At 44.6% G+C, this 16,296-nt stretch overlaps 1 protein-coding gene across 1 annotated transcript in view; it reads right to left on the bottom strand.

The window, feature by feature from the left end:
* Window positions 1-2,532: 2,532 nt before the first annotated feature.
* DHX40 (DEAH-box helicase 40) overlaps window positions 2,533-16,296 on the bottom strand; it is a 35,808-nt gene continuing 22,044 nt past the window's right edge. The window contains exons 11-18 of the mRNA XM_083348947.1: window positions 15,377-15,457; window positions 14,823-14,980; window positions 11,135-11,249; window positions 8,994-9,102; window positions 8,234-8,328; window positions 7,922-7,991; window positions 5,611-5,839; window positions 2,533-4,358 (exon numbers count right to left, since the gene is read on the bottom strand). Of these exons, the coding sequence (XP_083205073.1) occupies window positions 4,219-4,358; window positions 5,611-5,839; window positions 7,922-7,991; window positions 8,234-8,328; window positions 8,994-9,102; window positions 11,135-11,249; window positions 14,823-14,980; window positions 15,377-15,457 (997 nt within the window). The 3' untranslated portion in view covers window positions 2,533-4,218. The remainder of the gene's footprint in view (window positions 4,359-5,610; window positions 5,840-7,921; window positions 7,992-8,233; window positions 8,329-8,993; window positions 9,103-11,134; window positions 11,250-14,822; window positions 14,981-15,376; window positions 15,458-16,296) is intronic.

Below are 16,296 nucleotides of genomic sequence, written 5' to 3'. Positions count from 1 at the left end.
AGTTTGCCTGCAATGCTGCATTCTAATCGCTGCACCACCCTTACGGGTGGTCTGTGACTTCCTCAATCTGGGGTCCTCTACCAATAAGCCTGGGAGTTTGCAACGTTCAGGTGAAAAACAGTCATAAGTCACTTTTTTCAGTGCCGTTGTAACTTCAAAGAGTCACTAAGTGAATGGCTGTAAGTCGAGAATTAGCGGTACACAACAGGATGAAAAAAAAGTCGCCCTCTGTTTTTAATTGTGTCCTGCCCCAACCTTAAAAATTTGCCCACATCATCTTGGAAAATCTGAGATTTTTCAGCTATAGAAATCTTATCAGGATTGTGATTCATGCCTCCTATTAAAAGAAGGTTTGCACAGATACAGTAATGAGAGGGTGTGACGTGGCTTCCAAGATGGAAGGTGGGAATGTAACAGAAATGTTAATCCATTTTGGAAGATTTGAATGGTCGCTAAATGAATCCTTGTAAGTTGAGGCCTACCTGTACTTTGTTCATTCTCTCCCAGCCCTCTATTTTTGTAACAATGAACATCCATTTTTCACGAGGCATGCACAATTAGATTACTGTGGCTGTTTCTCTGCCCATTATACCTCTTTTTAAAGTCACTTTCTCTCAGCCCCACCCACCTCACAGGTTTGTTGCTGTTGGGCAGAATAGGAGCATTAGATACGCTCCCCAATTTGACTTGATTGATCGATCTAAACGGCGGGGGGGGGAATAGAATAATAATAATTTCCTCCAGGGTGTTCATGGAGTGGGAGAGGTCAAAAACTTATGACTGTCATGACTGCACAATTGAAGTCCCTCCTTTGATTACATGTGTCGCAACGCCAATAAAAAAGGGCAGGATTTCAGTTCCTAGAATTCCCCAGCCAGCATATTTAAGTTGTGTCAATTTCAACTCCCAGAATTCCCCTGCCAGCAGGCTTTAAGTTGTGTCAGTTTCAACTCCCAGAATTCCCCAGCCAGCAGGCTTTAAGTTGTGTGAACTTCAACTCCCAGAATTCCCTACTTTTTAAATTTCTTTTTTAGCACACACACCCCACCACCAACCACAGACACCCCTTACAAGATTTATTGAATTTTAAACCAGGGGTCCCCACCCCTGGTCTGTGGACTAGCACCGAGCTGCGGCATGCCAGAAACCGGTCCACGCAAAAAACGGAGCCCCATCCGTGGGATGCAGATAACACACGAAACCATGCCCTCTCTGTAATGTCTCCCCATGGAACCAGTCCCTGGTGTCTGAAAGGTTGGGGGCCTCTGCTTTAAACCTAAAAGAAGCATGGCACATGGTCAGAAGTCAAGGACTGTGCCTTGTTAACAATATTTCTGGGCACTAACTTCTCTGGACGTTTTACACACAGGTTGTCCTCAACTTACAACTGTGTTGAGCCCAGAATTACAATTATAAGACAGGGCAGTCATTAAGTGGGTCATCACATGGCTGTGCCTGATTTTACGAGCTTCTTTTGTGGAGGTAGTTAAGTGAATGCCCCCGTCATTAAATGAGCAACACAGTTGTTAAGTAAATCCATTGTCCACAATGGATGGTTTTTGTTTCTTTTTTGGCTGGAAACTGGATATAAAGTTTCTGGCAAAAAAAATATTGTAAATTGCAGTCATGTGACCACAGAACACTACAAACCAGTTACAAGACCAGGCCCTGGCGGGGGGAGGATGGGGGGGGCATCAAACCTTTGAATGTAAGTCCTAAGTAGCCTTATAGAAGTCTGTTGTAACTTTGGACAGTCACTAAGCAACCAGCCGTAACTCAAGGCCCACCTATTCCACACTGGCTGAGTTCACACAATAGAAGGCAACTACGATCCCATTTGGTCGTGCATGTACAGGGTTAATACAGTAGTAAAATGATAGCAATCAGACGGATCCTCTTTCAGCCTTTTGAAAGTTCTTATTTTTCTTATTTCTTTTAATTCAACATTGTCCTCTTTCTCTGTTCTTTTTCCCTTGCATTGTTGCACTGCCATTGTAAATTTTTATTTTAGGTCCCAGGTCAGTCCTAGAGGAGATCAACCCTGACTGCTCTTTAGAAGGCCAGATCCTGAAGCTAAAACTCAAATACTTTGGCCACCTAATGAGAAGGAAAGACTCACTGGAGAAGAGCCTAATGCTGGGAAAGGTTGAGGGCAAGAGAAGAAGGGGACGACAGAGAACGAGGTGGCTGGATGGAGTCACTGAAGCAGTAGGCGTGAGCTTAAATGGACTCCAGAAGATGGTAGAGGACAGGAAGGCCTGGAGGAACGTTGTCCATAGGGTCGCGATGAGTCGGACACGACTTCACAACAACAACAACATGTTTTATTTTGCATTTCTCCCCCCCCGCGCGTAATCCGCTAAGAATTGTTTGGATTGTGGCAGTCCTAGAGATGCATTTGATAAATAAATATTCCCTCCGCAGAAAGAGCATTGCAGTCATCCAAGAGCGATGTTCATTCTTGGTTGGCGTTCTCCAACAGACAAGACAATACGGTCAGGCAGGCAGGAATGCAGTTTGAGCCATCAGAGATTTATAAGCAAGAGTACAAAATTTATTTCCATATTCTACAAAGTGAAGGCAGCTACTGCAGAATATACTACAGGCGCACAGTGCAACTCAGAAATATGAAACAACAAACAAAAAAGCTCCCGTTTGAAATTGTTAACTTACACAAATAATTCTGATGTCATAACACTAAATTCAAATTGCACCAGCCAGGGGGAAAAAATATCAATGGCTGTAGATAAAAACTAGAAGCAAGATCTTCAAAAAGTTAAATATATTCATTTCAGGATTCCGCCTCCCCCCCTTTCAAATTTGGAGAAGAGAAAGAATCAGGATTTATTATGATGGTGCCCTGGTGTTCAGCTATCAAAAATTCTCGTCGGTTTGCTGTTGATTTCAGTGCAACTGCAAACTGGCTTTTTAACTCACTATATCTTAGTTGCGTGTAATGAATTTTCAAGTTACTGCAAATTCATGGGATACACTGCAAGGGACCCCACGGACAGGTAAAGGTAAACTAATTTGGATTTATACAGATAGTCCTCGACTTGCTTAGTGAGTAATAAATAACAATAATAATTATTATTAAAGGTAAAGGTAAAGGTTCCCCCGCACATGCGTGCTAGTCATTTCCGACTCTAGGGGCCGGTGCTCATCTCCGTTTCAAAGCCGAAGAGCCAGCGCTTGTCCGAGGACGTCTCCGTGGTCATGTGGCCGGCATGACTAGACGCCAAAGGCGCACGGAACGCTGTTACCTTCCCACCGGAGTGGTCCCTATTTTTCTACTTGCATTTTTTACGTGCTTTCGAACTGCTAGGTTGGCAGAAGCTGGGACGAGTAACAGGCGCTCACTCTGTTACACGGCACTCGGGATTCGACCCGCCAAACTGCCGACCTTCTGATCGACAAGCTCAGTGTCCTAACCCACTGAGCCACCGCGTCCCTATAATTATTATTATACTATTTGAAATTATGACAAAACTCCCTGGGGGTATTTACAACCCAAATTCTACGTTCTGACAACCCTTGTCAGCAACTCTGTTGTCATAGTTCAGGCATCCGGCAAAAAGTCGCATTTATGGCTATTTGCAACATTCTGAGGTCACATAGCCGAGTTTTATGACGGTTTTGACCAAAACTGGCGTTTACTTAGTTTGGGGCAAAAATGGCTGATAGCAACCCATTGGCTTGCTTAACGGCCACCACAAGAAAAGGTCGTCAAATTGGGCCAATGATGCGTGACCTGATTTACAACTGTCACAGTTAGGACCGTGATGGGTAGGCTGCATTACGGTCATTAAGGCAAGGACTACCTGTGGTTTAAGACGTGACTTCAGAAACACTGGAGTTTGGGGCCAATGCAATCCAAACGGTCTGCCTCTTAGCAACCAGCTTGGAGTCTGAGATTAATCCTGATCCTTAAAATGGATCTTGCAAAGGGACGATGGGCCTCGGTAAGAAAGCAGAAATTCTCACTAACTCCGATGACTTAACAACTACCGCCCTCAATGCTGCTTCATCTCTGCTGACTAGTTCTTGCATATCAGACAGTAATTATTCCACGGCAGAGATAAGGGGATTCTCCAAACATTTCTGGGTCCTGGGTCTTCTACTTTTCTTCCCAGCTACCGCCACCAATGTACGCTCTGGTCCAAAAATGAAAACCATCCCAATAGGAACCAGATTGATGGGCTGGTGATAGTGACCAGCCTAGCTGGAGTTTTTAGAAGAAATGCCGGATTCTCGCATTCTTTGCTGCTTCCTCTCTAGGAACCGAGCGCGGGCGTCTCTGATCGACTGCTCGTCGTTCCGCTTCTCCATCTTCCTGGCGGCTTCACCTGGTGCCTTTTCTGAAGACAAAAAAATAAGAGTTCTAAAATCAGGGGTCTCCAACCTCCAGGCCGTGGACCGGTACCGGGCCACAGCACGCCAACAACCGGTCCGCACAAACAAGCAAAGTCCCATCTGCGGGATGCAGGCAGCACACAAAATCACGCCCCCTCAGGTCCATGGAAAAACCTCTCTCCATGGAATCGGTCCCCGGTGCCCAAAAGGTTGGGGGCTGTTCTACATGACAAAAGAGCAGAAGGGTCTCCCATTTACAAACCATCCGCCGTCTCCTCCTGTCAAAGCTGCCGTCCTACACTTGAGCTTCGCATTGGCTAGCTGCCAGTCCGCCATGAACTATGGGGGGGAGGCAGCTGGACGGGAGCGGAGGGGGACAGCTACCAACTCATCGTGCTTTCCAGAGACCCTGTCTCATGGTCAAAGCTCTGGGAATGGAATGCAATGGCCAGCCCGCCGTTCCCAAAACAATTCATTGAAGTATTCATTTGGATAGTAAGGGACCAGAGGAGAAGAGGAACTGGATGGGGGAAAGTTAACTGGGAAACATTGGCGTGCGACCTTCAGTTCTAGCTTTGCTATACGGCAGGGGTTTTCAAATGTGGCCCTTTTATGACTTGTGGACTTCAACTCCCAGAAATCCTCAGCCTGGCTGAGAAATTCTGGGAGTTGAAGTCCACCAGTCATAAAAGGGCCACATATGAAGAAGACCCCCTGCTATATTGTAATCCACTTGGCTTTTAGTAAAGCATAACTTTCACTAAAAGGGACACGGTGGCTCAGTGGGTTAGGATGCTGAGCTTGTCGATCAGAAGGTCGGCAGTTTGGCGGGTCGAATCCCGAGTGCCGGATAGCAGAGTGAGCGCCTGTTACTCGTCCCAGCTTCTGCCAACCTAGCAGTTCGAAAGCACGTAAAAATACAAGTAGAAAAATAGGGACCACTACGGTGGGAAGGTAACAGCGTTCCGTGCGCCTTTGGCATCTAATCATGCCGGCCACATGACCACAGAGACGTCCTCGGACAAGCGCTGGCTCTTCGGCTTTGAAACGGAGATGAGCACCGGCCCCTAGAGTCGGAAACGACTAACACGCATGTGCAGGGGAACATTTACCTTTTTTTTAACTTTCACTACAAATGGAATCGAGGGTGTTTCTTAGCTAAGGGAGCAAGTTGTGGCAGGTCTGACACCTCGTGTCTCAAGCCACCCAACCTAGACACCGATGACCTACTGAATGTCCCACCACTTTGAAGCTCACCGTTCTGTCTTTTGAGGTCTTCCTTCCTCCTCCAATTAGCCATTTCCTCCTCTGTCATGTTCTCCCGGGCCACGCTGCTCAGCTCATAAGCATCAACCTGGTGGAGCCGAGGAAGTAGATCCTGCACCCAGGCATAGCGAATTGGACACACCGTCCTCAAGTAAATCTTGGAGGTCACCACAACGTCATGGAAGAGGATCCAGTCCAGCTGGTCTTCCTGATCAAAGAGCTAAAAGCGGTCCAGGGTTTTAGGTAGAACATAGAACAATAGGGTTGGAAGGGATCTTGGAGGTCATTTAGTCCAGCCCCTGCTCAAGCAGGAGATAGGCGCTGGATATACTTGCCTCCTTGTGTTATTTGTAAAAATGACAAAGCTGGGATACATATACATGAAATGAAATTATTGTTTCTGGATGGCAATAGGGTTTTTTCCCCTGACCTGTGCTATGTGTAGTCCTGGACGTATGACCACAATTAAGCCCAAAGGTTCTGTTGCTAAGTGAGACCTTTGTTAACTGAGTTTTTCCCCATTTTATGACCTTTCGTGCCACAGTTGTTAAGTAAATCACTGCCATTGTTAAATTAGCAACACGGTTGTTCAGTGAATCTGGGTTCCCCATTGACTTTGCTTATAAGGTTACAAAATGTGATCACATGGATCCAGGGTATTGCAACCGTCATAACTATGAGTCAGTTGCCAAGTGTCTGAATTTTGGATCACATGCCCGTGGGGAACTGCAACAGTCGTAAATGTGACAAATGATCATACGTCACTATTTTCAGTGCCATAGTAACTTCAAATGGTCATTAAATGAACTGTTGTAAGTCAAGGACAACCGGTATTTCATCATGGTGGAACATCTGAATGGGTTTCCTTCTGTGGACAACAAACCTGGAGGTTGGCAAATAAGATAACCTCAAAGCACCTGAGGGCAGGAGAAGAAGCAACGGATGGAAACTAATCAAGGAGAGAAGCAACCTGGAACTAAGGAGAAATTTCCTGACAGTGAGGACAATCAGTGGAACAACCTGCCTCCAGAGGTTGTGAATGCTCCAACATTGGAAGTTTTTAAGAAGAGACTGGACAGCCATTTGTCTGAAATGGTATAGGGTTTCCTGCCTGAGCAGGGGGTTGGACTAGATGACCTCAAAGGTCCCTTCCAACTCTGCTATTCTATTCTATTCTATTCTATTCTATTCTATTCTATTCTATTCTATTCTATTCTATTCTATTCTATTCTATTCTATTCTATTCTATTCTATTTCTAGTCTATTTCTAGTCTAGTCTAGTCCTTATTGTCATTTTTTACTGTTGGCACAGAGGCACACATTAAAAATGAAATTCTTTTGCCTGTTCTCAAGAGTGTACACATACATAGCACACGGAAAACATGCAATACACATACATATTTATATGTAAGGGCGTAGGTCTATACATATGTATATGGGTTGTTCGTTTCTTCTCTGGCACTTGGTAATTAAGTAATTAACCTAATTACCAAGCCCGGAGATCAAGCCTACAGCCCAGCTACCAATCCAAGCTACTAATATTCAAACACATCTCAACACATGTATAGCATGTGTTTATACACGTGTTGTGTATGTGTACACTTCTGAGAGCAGGCAACAGAATTTCATTGTTATGTGCCAGTGTGCCCACAGTTAAAAAAAATGATAATAAAGTTTATATTATCTAACAGGAATGTTCCTATTAGAACAGGGGTGTCAAACTCAATTTCATTGAGGGCCACATCAGCATTGCGGTTGCCCTCAGGGGGGTGGGTGGGTATGGCCTGGGTGGGCGTGGTGTACCGGGTGGGTGTGGCTAGAGAGCATATGGCCTACTGGGTGGGTGTGGCTAGAGTGCGTATGGCCTACTGGGTGGGCGTGGCCAGCTCTACATCCTTCACATCAAGGGTGCCTATGGGGGCCTGGGCAGGAGTGGGACAGATCTGAGGGTCTCTGGCAGAAGGAGGGTCTCTGGGCCAGGGCCAAGGCAGTGGGGGCCGTTCCCTCACTGTTTCCAGTATAGCTTCGCAGGCCGCATGAAACCACTTCGCGGGCCGGATCCGGCCCCCGGGCCTTGTGTTTGACATGTCTGTATTAGAAGAATCAAAGGTAATTGCACTATCTTATTGCAGAGTGATGCCCAGTGCTTTACTCTAAGCCCCCATCCCAAAAACTAAGCAGCTGAATGACAGATCCAGGAAAGTCCAAAATGCAAAGGTTCGGCTCAAGAGGCTTTTCTCGCCAGGTCTTTAGAGCAAAATCTTCACCACCGGACAATAATTAACCAGAAGAGGCAACTTACAGCAGATGATGGATGAATATAGGCCACGCTACCGTGGCCATCCATGGTGCGAAAATTCTTTCCTGCAGACCTGGAATTAGAGCCCAAGCAGGGGAATAAAGGGGGGGGGGAGAAGATGAAGTTGCTTTGCCCCAATGCCAGAATGTCCCCCAAATTCCCCAAGGACTCCAGTTGGGGGGAAATCACAAAAGCCCCTTGCAACTCTGCAGCAAAAATTACGATCCCAAAGGCTGCATGCTTTGGGCATCACTGTCTGCCCTATATTGACTTCAGCCCCCCCACCTCCATCCCACCCCAAATGGAAGGCCTTACCTACGTGCCACGTTGGCAAAATAACCTGCGCACAAACACCTCCTTAGGATCTCGTTTCGGGAACCGTCAAAATCTTCCTTTTGGAAGTCTGGCCGCTGGAGAACAAAATCCCAGAATAAAATATTCTTTTGATTGGGGTTAAAGAAAACTGTTTTGTTTAGGCCTTTTGCTTTTTTGGGGTGGTGGTGGTGTTGCAATTTTATAAAAATCATGACTATGATTATCATTATAATTTTATTATGTTCTTTACTATGGATTTTTTTTAAAAAAGGTATTATATGTCAAGGTAATGATTTAACAGTTAACCAGCTTATGTAATGTAAGATGTAATGAAGGGAATGACTCAGCAGGGTCTGTGTCTCTTTAAGAGCCAGCAGGGTCTGTGTCTCTTGAAGAGCCTTTGTATAAAGGGAAGGTTCCGCTGATGTGTTCTCTCTCTTCCGTTTCCTGCTGTAACGGTGGTGTGTATTAGCACGTGTATGTATATTGTTCCTGGTGTATGATATTGTAGATAGTGTAAGATAAACCAACACTTAATATAGACCACTGTTTACTGTGCTAACTCCTGGGTTATCTCGCACAATAAGGCTGTGTATGCTCTAGCATTATCACTAGTCCTTGACTGGATTGCTGTTCTCCAAAAGGTCTTAGAAAAACAGATAGACTGATAGATCTCGGACAGTGCTAGATGATCTCTGATTGATAGAAGATCAAAGCAAGCAAGAAGTAATCCAAGCTCCATTGGCAAGCTTTGATTTACCTGTTTCAGCCTGTTGATGATTTCACGAAGCTGTCGTTCCACACTGAATGCCAGCTTCACAGCTCTCCAGTGGACCCAGTTTTCTTGACACCAAACAGAAGGGGACTCGCTGGAGAAGAGCATCAAGGCAGGAAAAGGAATAAAATTATATTGTTTCCCACCCAGTAGAAAACATATAGGCTGCATTTTGCTGTATCCCTGTAGCCAGGAAGGAGCAGACTGACTTAGACAGGGGGCAGAGGTGAAGGGCTAGTATAGGTGCCAGATCTCATGAAGTGGCCTATTCTCTTGAAGCATATTTCGATGTCCTTGTTTGCAAATTCAGAAGGTTCAGAAAAAATATGCATTTTAAAATATATTGTTATGTGCTCAATAGCAAAATAAAACCCAGAAGCAAAGATTTACAGTGAGCCTTACTGGTTTGGTTTATTGTCCAGAAGTCAAGAAATGAATATTCAAAATCTTGGATGCTGAATAGAAAAACTCCAGTATTCATTACTTAATGAATTCATTAAAGTGGGATCTGTACCAGTTGTTTAAATTTCTTTTTCAAGATAAAAGGTATAATGGTCCTTTTTGCCTACCCCCCCCCCAAAAAAATCTGACCTTGAAATATCCCAAATATCCATTCATCCCTATTATGGTTTTGAGACATTCCCATTTTGTCCACAGCCTCAGGGATCTCGTTCATATATCTGTATCTTTGTGAATGTTCATGCCACTTGAAAATATTAATGACTCCTTGCTTAAGTATGATGTGCCATGACAACTTGAAGAAACGGTAGTTACAACTTCCAGCTCATCCAGATTTCTGCTTGAGAAGGGGGGAAGAGTTTCCCACCATCATATATTCTCATGAAAAATCCTCTACTACCAGCTTTCCACCACTTAACACAGTGTTTTTACAAACTTGGCAACTTTCAGAGGCGTGGACTTCAACTGCCAGAATTTCCCTGCCAGTCATGCTGGCTGGGGAATTCTGGGAGTTGAAGTCCGCCCATCTGGCTGAAGAATACTGATGGAATTCAACATATCTGAAAGTATGCTGGCTGGGGAATTCTGGGAGTGGAAATCCAGCCATCTCAAAGCATGCTGGCTGGGGGAATTCTGGGAGTGGAAATCCAGCTGGTTAGAGAATTCTGGGAGCTGAAGTCCACACATCTTAAAGTTGCCAAGTTTGAAAAACACTAATATAATTTTCCCGATAAGCAGAAATGTATTCCCCATCTCTACCTCTGTCCTTTTTGCTATCAACAGCTTTTCTTAAAATTCTAGAGTAGGGGTGTCCAACCTTGGTAACTTTGAGACCTGTGGACTTCAACTCCCAGAATTCCCCAGCCAGCCATGTTGAAGTCCACTGATCTTAAAGTTGCCAAGGTTGGACACTTCTAACCTAGATTGTGTTCTAGCTATGTTGGATAGGAATTCTGGGAGTTGAAGTCCACTGGTCTTGAAAGTTGCCAAGGTTGGACACCTCTAACCTAGACTGAATTCTAGCTAAGTTGGATGGGAATTCTGGGAGTTGAAGTCCCCTGGTCTTAAAGTTGCCAAGGTTTGGCATCCCTCCTCCAGGTTAAATGCACCCAACTTTTAATTTGCAAATAGGAGGTGACACAATTGGCGTAAGGCTAACAAGGAGATTCTGGTCAAGAGGTTTTATAACTACTGTATAGCCCAGGGGTAGGCAACTTCGCCTCTTTTATGACTCGTGGACTTCAACTCCCAGAATTCCTGAGCCAGCATGGCTCAGCATGGAAACCTCTCCATTTCTCCTCAGCATGGCTGGCTCAGGAATTCTGGGAGTTGAAGTCCACGAGTCATAAAAGAGCCAAGGTTGCCTACCCCTGGCATAGCCATACCAGGCTACCAGGAAGCAATTTACATACATAAGCATCTGGCAAACTTTCTCCAGGCTTAAAAGCTAAACCAGATGAAACCTTCAGAAAGGGGGATGGGAGGACTTCAGCATGGCTGGCTAGGGAATTCTGGGAGATCTGACGTCCATAGGTCTCAAAGTTGCCAAGATTGGACAACTCTGCTCTAGCCATTTATCGTATCTTGCTGCCAGACCAGCCTTGAGGACTAAATATTCCCTGGTCCAGTTTTGCATTCAGCCAATTCTCTGAAGACTATTCGGTTACCTTGCTTTGCATTGCTCAAAGATGTGCAGGAGAGTCGTAAAGTCATTGTGTCCTCCCATTTCTAGAGAGAGTTTTTGGTGCCGTAGCTCAGCTTCCTTCTGCTTCTGTGGATCCCCTAAGGAAGGTGGAAATTGAAATAATTTTTCTCTTTCTTTCTTTCTTTCTTTCTTTCTTTCTTTCTTTCTTTCTTTTTCTTTCTTTCTTTCTTTCTCTTTCTTTCTTTCTTTTTCTTTCTCTCTCTCTCTCTTTCCTTTGAAAAGCAAACTCACCATCATTCAAGAAGCACTGGATTGGCTGCTACCTTTTCTTTTTTAATAAACTGCCTACAGATAATACCATTTAAAGAACTTAGCAACTTGAACAATGACAGATGTTATCCAGACCTCAAAATTAGACTCCCCGAAGGCCAATTTTCATATTTAAGGTTGTTTTTTAGACAGGCGTCCCCTCCCTCCCTCCATCCCTCCCTCTTTCTTTCTTTCTTTCTTTCTTTTTCTTTCTTTCTTTTTTCTCTTACTTTCTTTCTTTCTCTTTCTTCTTTCCTCTTCCTTTCTTTCTCTTTTCTTTCCCTCTTTCTTTCCTTTTCCTTTCTCTTTCTTTTCTTTCCTTTCTTTTTCTTCTCTTTCCCTTTCTTTTTTATTTCTTTCTTTCTTTCCTTTCTTTCCTTCCTTCCTTCCTTCCTTCCTTCCTTCCTTCCTTCCTTCCTTCCTTCCTTTCCTTCCTTCCTTCCTAAGAATGTCTACGGAGATCCCCAGTCATCCAGATCACGGTTGTGTCAAAGGTGCCTTTTCGAGAGGCAACTGGACTTCCTTGGTTTTTTTCTTTGAAGACGTTTCGCTTCTTCGCGCTGAAGAAGCTTCTTGCATGAGAAGCGAAATGTCTTCCAAGAAAAAAACAAAACAGAGAGTCCAGTTGCCTCTCGAAAAAAAGCGCCTTTCATAGCAAGAACCTGCATGCCTTTGAAATTGGGTGTTGGAAAAGCCCCCTGAGATGACCATGGATAAACAAGAAAACAAACCGATGTATCATCAAATAAATCAACCCAGCGTTCTTACGCAAAGCACGGACGACCAGGCTCCAATTATCCTATTTTGGACATTGGATGTGAAGACCTAGCGCTCTGGAGAAAGCTCTGATAGCGGGAAAGGGAGAAGGAAAGAGAAGAAGTGGGTGACCAGCAGCAAGAGTGAAGGGACTCACAGCAGCGATGGGGGCACCACTAGAAGACCTGAAAGACCAGGTTGGGGATAAATTGTGATGAGTAATTATTAACTATTATGTATGATTATTTGATTTTTAATTATTATTTAACCATAAAGGTAAAAGGTAAAGGTTCCCCCGCACATGCGTGCTAGTCGTTTCCAACTCTAGGGGCCGGTGCTCATCTCCGTTTCAAAGCCGAAGAGCCAGCGCTTGTCCGAAGATGTCTCCGTGGTCATGTGGCCGGCATGACTAGACGCCAAAGGCGCACGGAACGCTGTTACCTTCCCACCGTAGTGGTCCCTATTTTTCTACTTGCATTTTTACCTGCTTTCGAACTGCTAGGTTGGCAGAAGCTGGGACGAGTAACAGGCGCTCACTCTGCTACACGGCACTCGGGATTCGACCCGCCAAACTGCCGACCTTCTGATCGACAAGCTCAGCGTCCTAACCCACTGAGCCACCGCGTCCCTATTATTTAATCATACATACTTATTAATAATTAAATTATTTTGAGAGCCAGTTTGGTCTAGTGCAGGGGTAGGCAACCTTGGCTCTTTTACGACTCGTGGACTTCAACTCCCAGAATTCCTGAGCCGGCATGGCTCAGCATGGAAACCTTTCCCTTTCTCCTCAGCATGGCTGGCTCAGGAATTCTGGGAGTTGAAGTCCACGAGTCATAAAAGAGCCAAGGTTGCCTATCCCTGGGCTAGTGGTTAAGGCACCAGACTAGAAACCGGGAGATTGTGAATTCTACTCCCGTCTTAGCCAATGAAAGCCTGCTGGGTGACTTTGGGCCAATGACCAGAAGACAATGAGTTCTAGTCCTGCCTTAAGGATGAACGCTGGCTGGGTGACTTTGGGCCAGTCCCTCTCTCAGCCCAACCCACCTCACAGGGTTGTCGTGTGGAAAACAGGAAGGAAAAAAGAATATTGTGTGTGATCGCTGCTTGGGTTACTTATAAATAAATAAATAAATTTTCATTTTTTTAAAAAAAACATAAATTCCTTTTTTGGATAGTAGAGAATCCCTAGAGTGGATCAGGCTGAATGCTTTTGGTTTATTTATTTTTTCTGAAGAAGGTTTAAGAGACAAAACAAAGGTATTAAACTTTGCAGAAGCTTAACAAACCTACTTAAAAACTGTCTTCAAATGTCTTTGCACTTTCTGGAGGAGCAGTGATTCTCCTAACTCCCAACATAATGACCACTTTTTAAAAAGAAGATTCTTTTGCTTTTTCAAGCACCATCAAGGTTAGAGGGGGAAAAATAAATAAAGGATATTCACAGTACAAAACTTTCCAAGCCACAAATCTGTCCAGTTGCGACTTTTTGCTGCCAAAAACAATTATTCTGGAAAACTTTGCTGTTTGGCACTTTCTACTTCATATCATTTTGGAGGACCACAGAAAAGGCCATTTATTGTTCAACAGCGTGCCTGGCTGAGGAATTCTGGGAGTTGAAGTCCACAAGTCATGATTTATGTGGTCGCTAAGAGTTGACAATGACTTGATGGCCCCTAATCTATCCCAAATCAATCAAACCAAACCACATTACAGTTGATTTTGTCACAACCTAAAGTGTAGTTTAGAAAAAAGGGGCTTTCAGGAAAGACAATGTTACAGTAATGCTTTCGTTCTGGCTTCGCTGGTGTTCCACAATGCAAAATGAGTGATGATAAATGATTAAAATTGCTCAAAGCATCACAGGATCATCCATTTATTTTGGCCACAAAGACCAAAGAGGTCAAAAATCAACAGTTTACTGAGACCATCATCTTTGGACAACCCTGGTTATCATCATGCATCCTGCAGCGTTCACTCATTTGCAACTGGAATCAGTGACTTATTAAATACACTTCTTGGATCTCTTGCTTTCCTGGGTGCCTGGTTCTAGATCTCCACTTTTCTAGATGCTTGGTCCTAGTTCTCCACTTTCTTGGATGCCTGGTCCTAGATTTTCACTTTCCTGAAAGCCTGGCCCTAGATATGACATCAATTTTTCATGGAAGCCTTATTCTAGATCTCTGCTTTCCCGGAAGCTTCATTCTAGGTCTCTGCTTTCCCCAGAAGCTTCATTCTAGACCTTGCTTTCCTGGAAGCTTCATTCTAGATCTCAGCTTTCCCCAGAAAGTTTCATTCTAGATCTCTGCTTTCCCAGAAGCTTTGTTCTTGACCTTGCTTTCCTGGAAGCTTCATTCTAGACCTCTGCTTTCCCAGAAACTTCATTCTAGATCTCTGCTTTCCCGGAAGCTTCATTCTAGATCTCTGCTTTCCCAGAAGCTTCATTCTAGATCCTTGCTTTCCAGGAAGCCAGGTACTAGATCTCTGCTTCCCTAGAAGTCTGGTTTCATGACTACCTCTTCCCACAGAACATATGCGGTTGTGACTGATCAGGTTCCAACCATACCACACCATAGTAAAATGTGGGTCTTGACAGGGTAATGACCAGCCACTGCCACCATCCCCCAATCCCACCTTTTTCTCACCTGGATGAATGAAGACCTTCTCCACAGACAACATGGCTGCAATGGGGAGCAGCAAGTCATCACAGCCCAGAGAGGCAGCCTTGAGGACGGCACAGGACAAGTTAGGAGGCAGAGGAAGCCAAACCATGAGCTGGCCCAATTTGGTCACATGACCTTGCCTAGCATTTGAGGATGGGAGAGGAGATTTGTGAAGGATTATATTCTTCAATTAACTGTCTCACCCAGTTCAACCATCATCTAGGGAAGATTAGCCCATTGGGTGACTCAGGAACATCCCATTAAGTTTATCAATGTAGGAGAGGACCAGGCTGAGCCTGAGGGAGGGGTCAAACGTGTCCTCAGTCTTCAGTCACTTTGCCCCCACAAGAGATATGAATCCATCCCACTTTTCATTCTGTTGACTCTTCTCTACCGCCCATTCGCTCTGACCGTTAGTAGATCAGATTCTTGTAGAGAGCATGAGCTTGCAATACATTTTTATATTCATTTGAACTGCCTGGACTTCCCCTGGCTTGCCAATCAAGATTTATTTCTTTGAAAGCTCTGCAGTTTACCTGTCAATTGCTCCACATTGATAGAGCTGCTTCAGGGCGACTAGAATGTGCTTCTCATCCGGAGGGTCCAAATATGGAAATCTATCAAGAGTAAAGAAGATGATCTTGATGGAAGAGAGGAGAGGACTCGTTAACTAAAAGGGACTGAAATGTTTAAAATCCAGAATAATGGGATAACATTAGGAAGCGATTCAGGAAGACACCTCCCTAATTCGAGGAGGAGGAGGAAGAGGAGGAAAGGGGGCAGGAGGAAGAAGAGAAGAGGAGGAAGAGGAGGAGGAGAAGGAAGAGGGGGAGGAAGAAGAGGAGGAGGAGGAAGAAGAGGACATGCAGCACAATCAGACTTATAAGATTCTGTAAATTCTAGCCAAATTCAGCAAAATGAGCTTTAGTCTTCCTGTGGAGTTGATTTCCTGATCCGGTCTACCTGGTGGAGCTGGCAAAACCAATGTGGAAATCAATAAAAGCACCATCTGATTTATGTAGGCTGTGCAGAATTCCTGGTTGGAAAACATAATCTCCAAATACAGGTAGTCCTCGGCTTACAATCATTCGTTTAGTGACTGTCTGAACTTCTTACAGCGGCATTGAAAAAAGGGACTTAGGACCGTTTTTCATGTGACCACTGCAGCGTCCCCACGGCCATGGGATCAAAACTCAGGACGCTTGGCATCTGGCTCATATTTATGACGGTGGCGGCATCCCGGGATTACACGATCCCCTTCTGACAAGCCAAGTCAACGGGGAAAGTCAGATTCACTTAACAACCACCTTACTAACTTAACAACTGTGGCAAGGAAGGTCGTAAAATGGGGCCAAACTCACTAGACAACTATCTTGCTTAGCAACAGAAATTATGGGCTCAGTTGTGGTCATAAATTGAGGACTACCTGTACCACATCTTCAACTTCTCTTCCCCA

This window comes from Vipera ursinii (genome assembly GCF_947247035.1).
Source record: "Vipera ursinii genome assembly, chromosome: 1".
Classification (NCBI taxonomy): Eukaryota; Metazoa; Chordata; class Lepidosauria; order Squamata; family Viperidae; genus Vipera; species Vipera ursinii.
The sequence above is the reverse complement of the archived record's forward strand: the minus strand, read 5'-3'. Positions and strand labels throughout refer to the sequence as shown.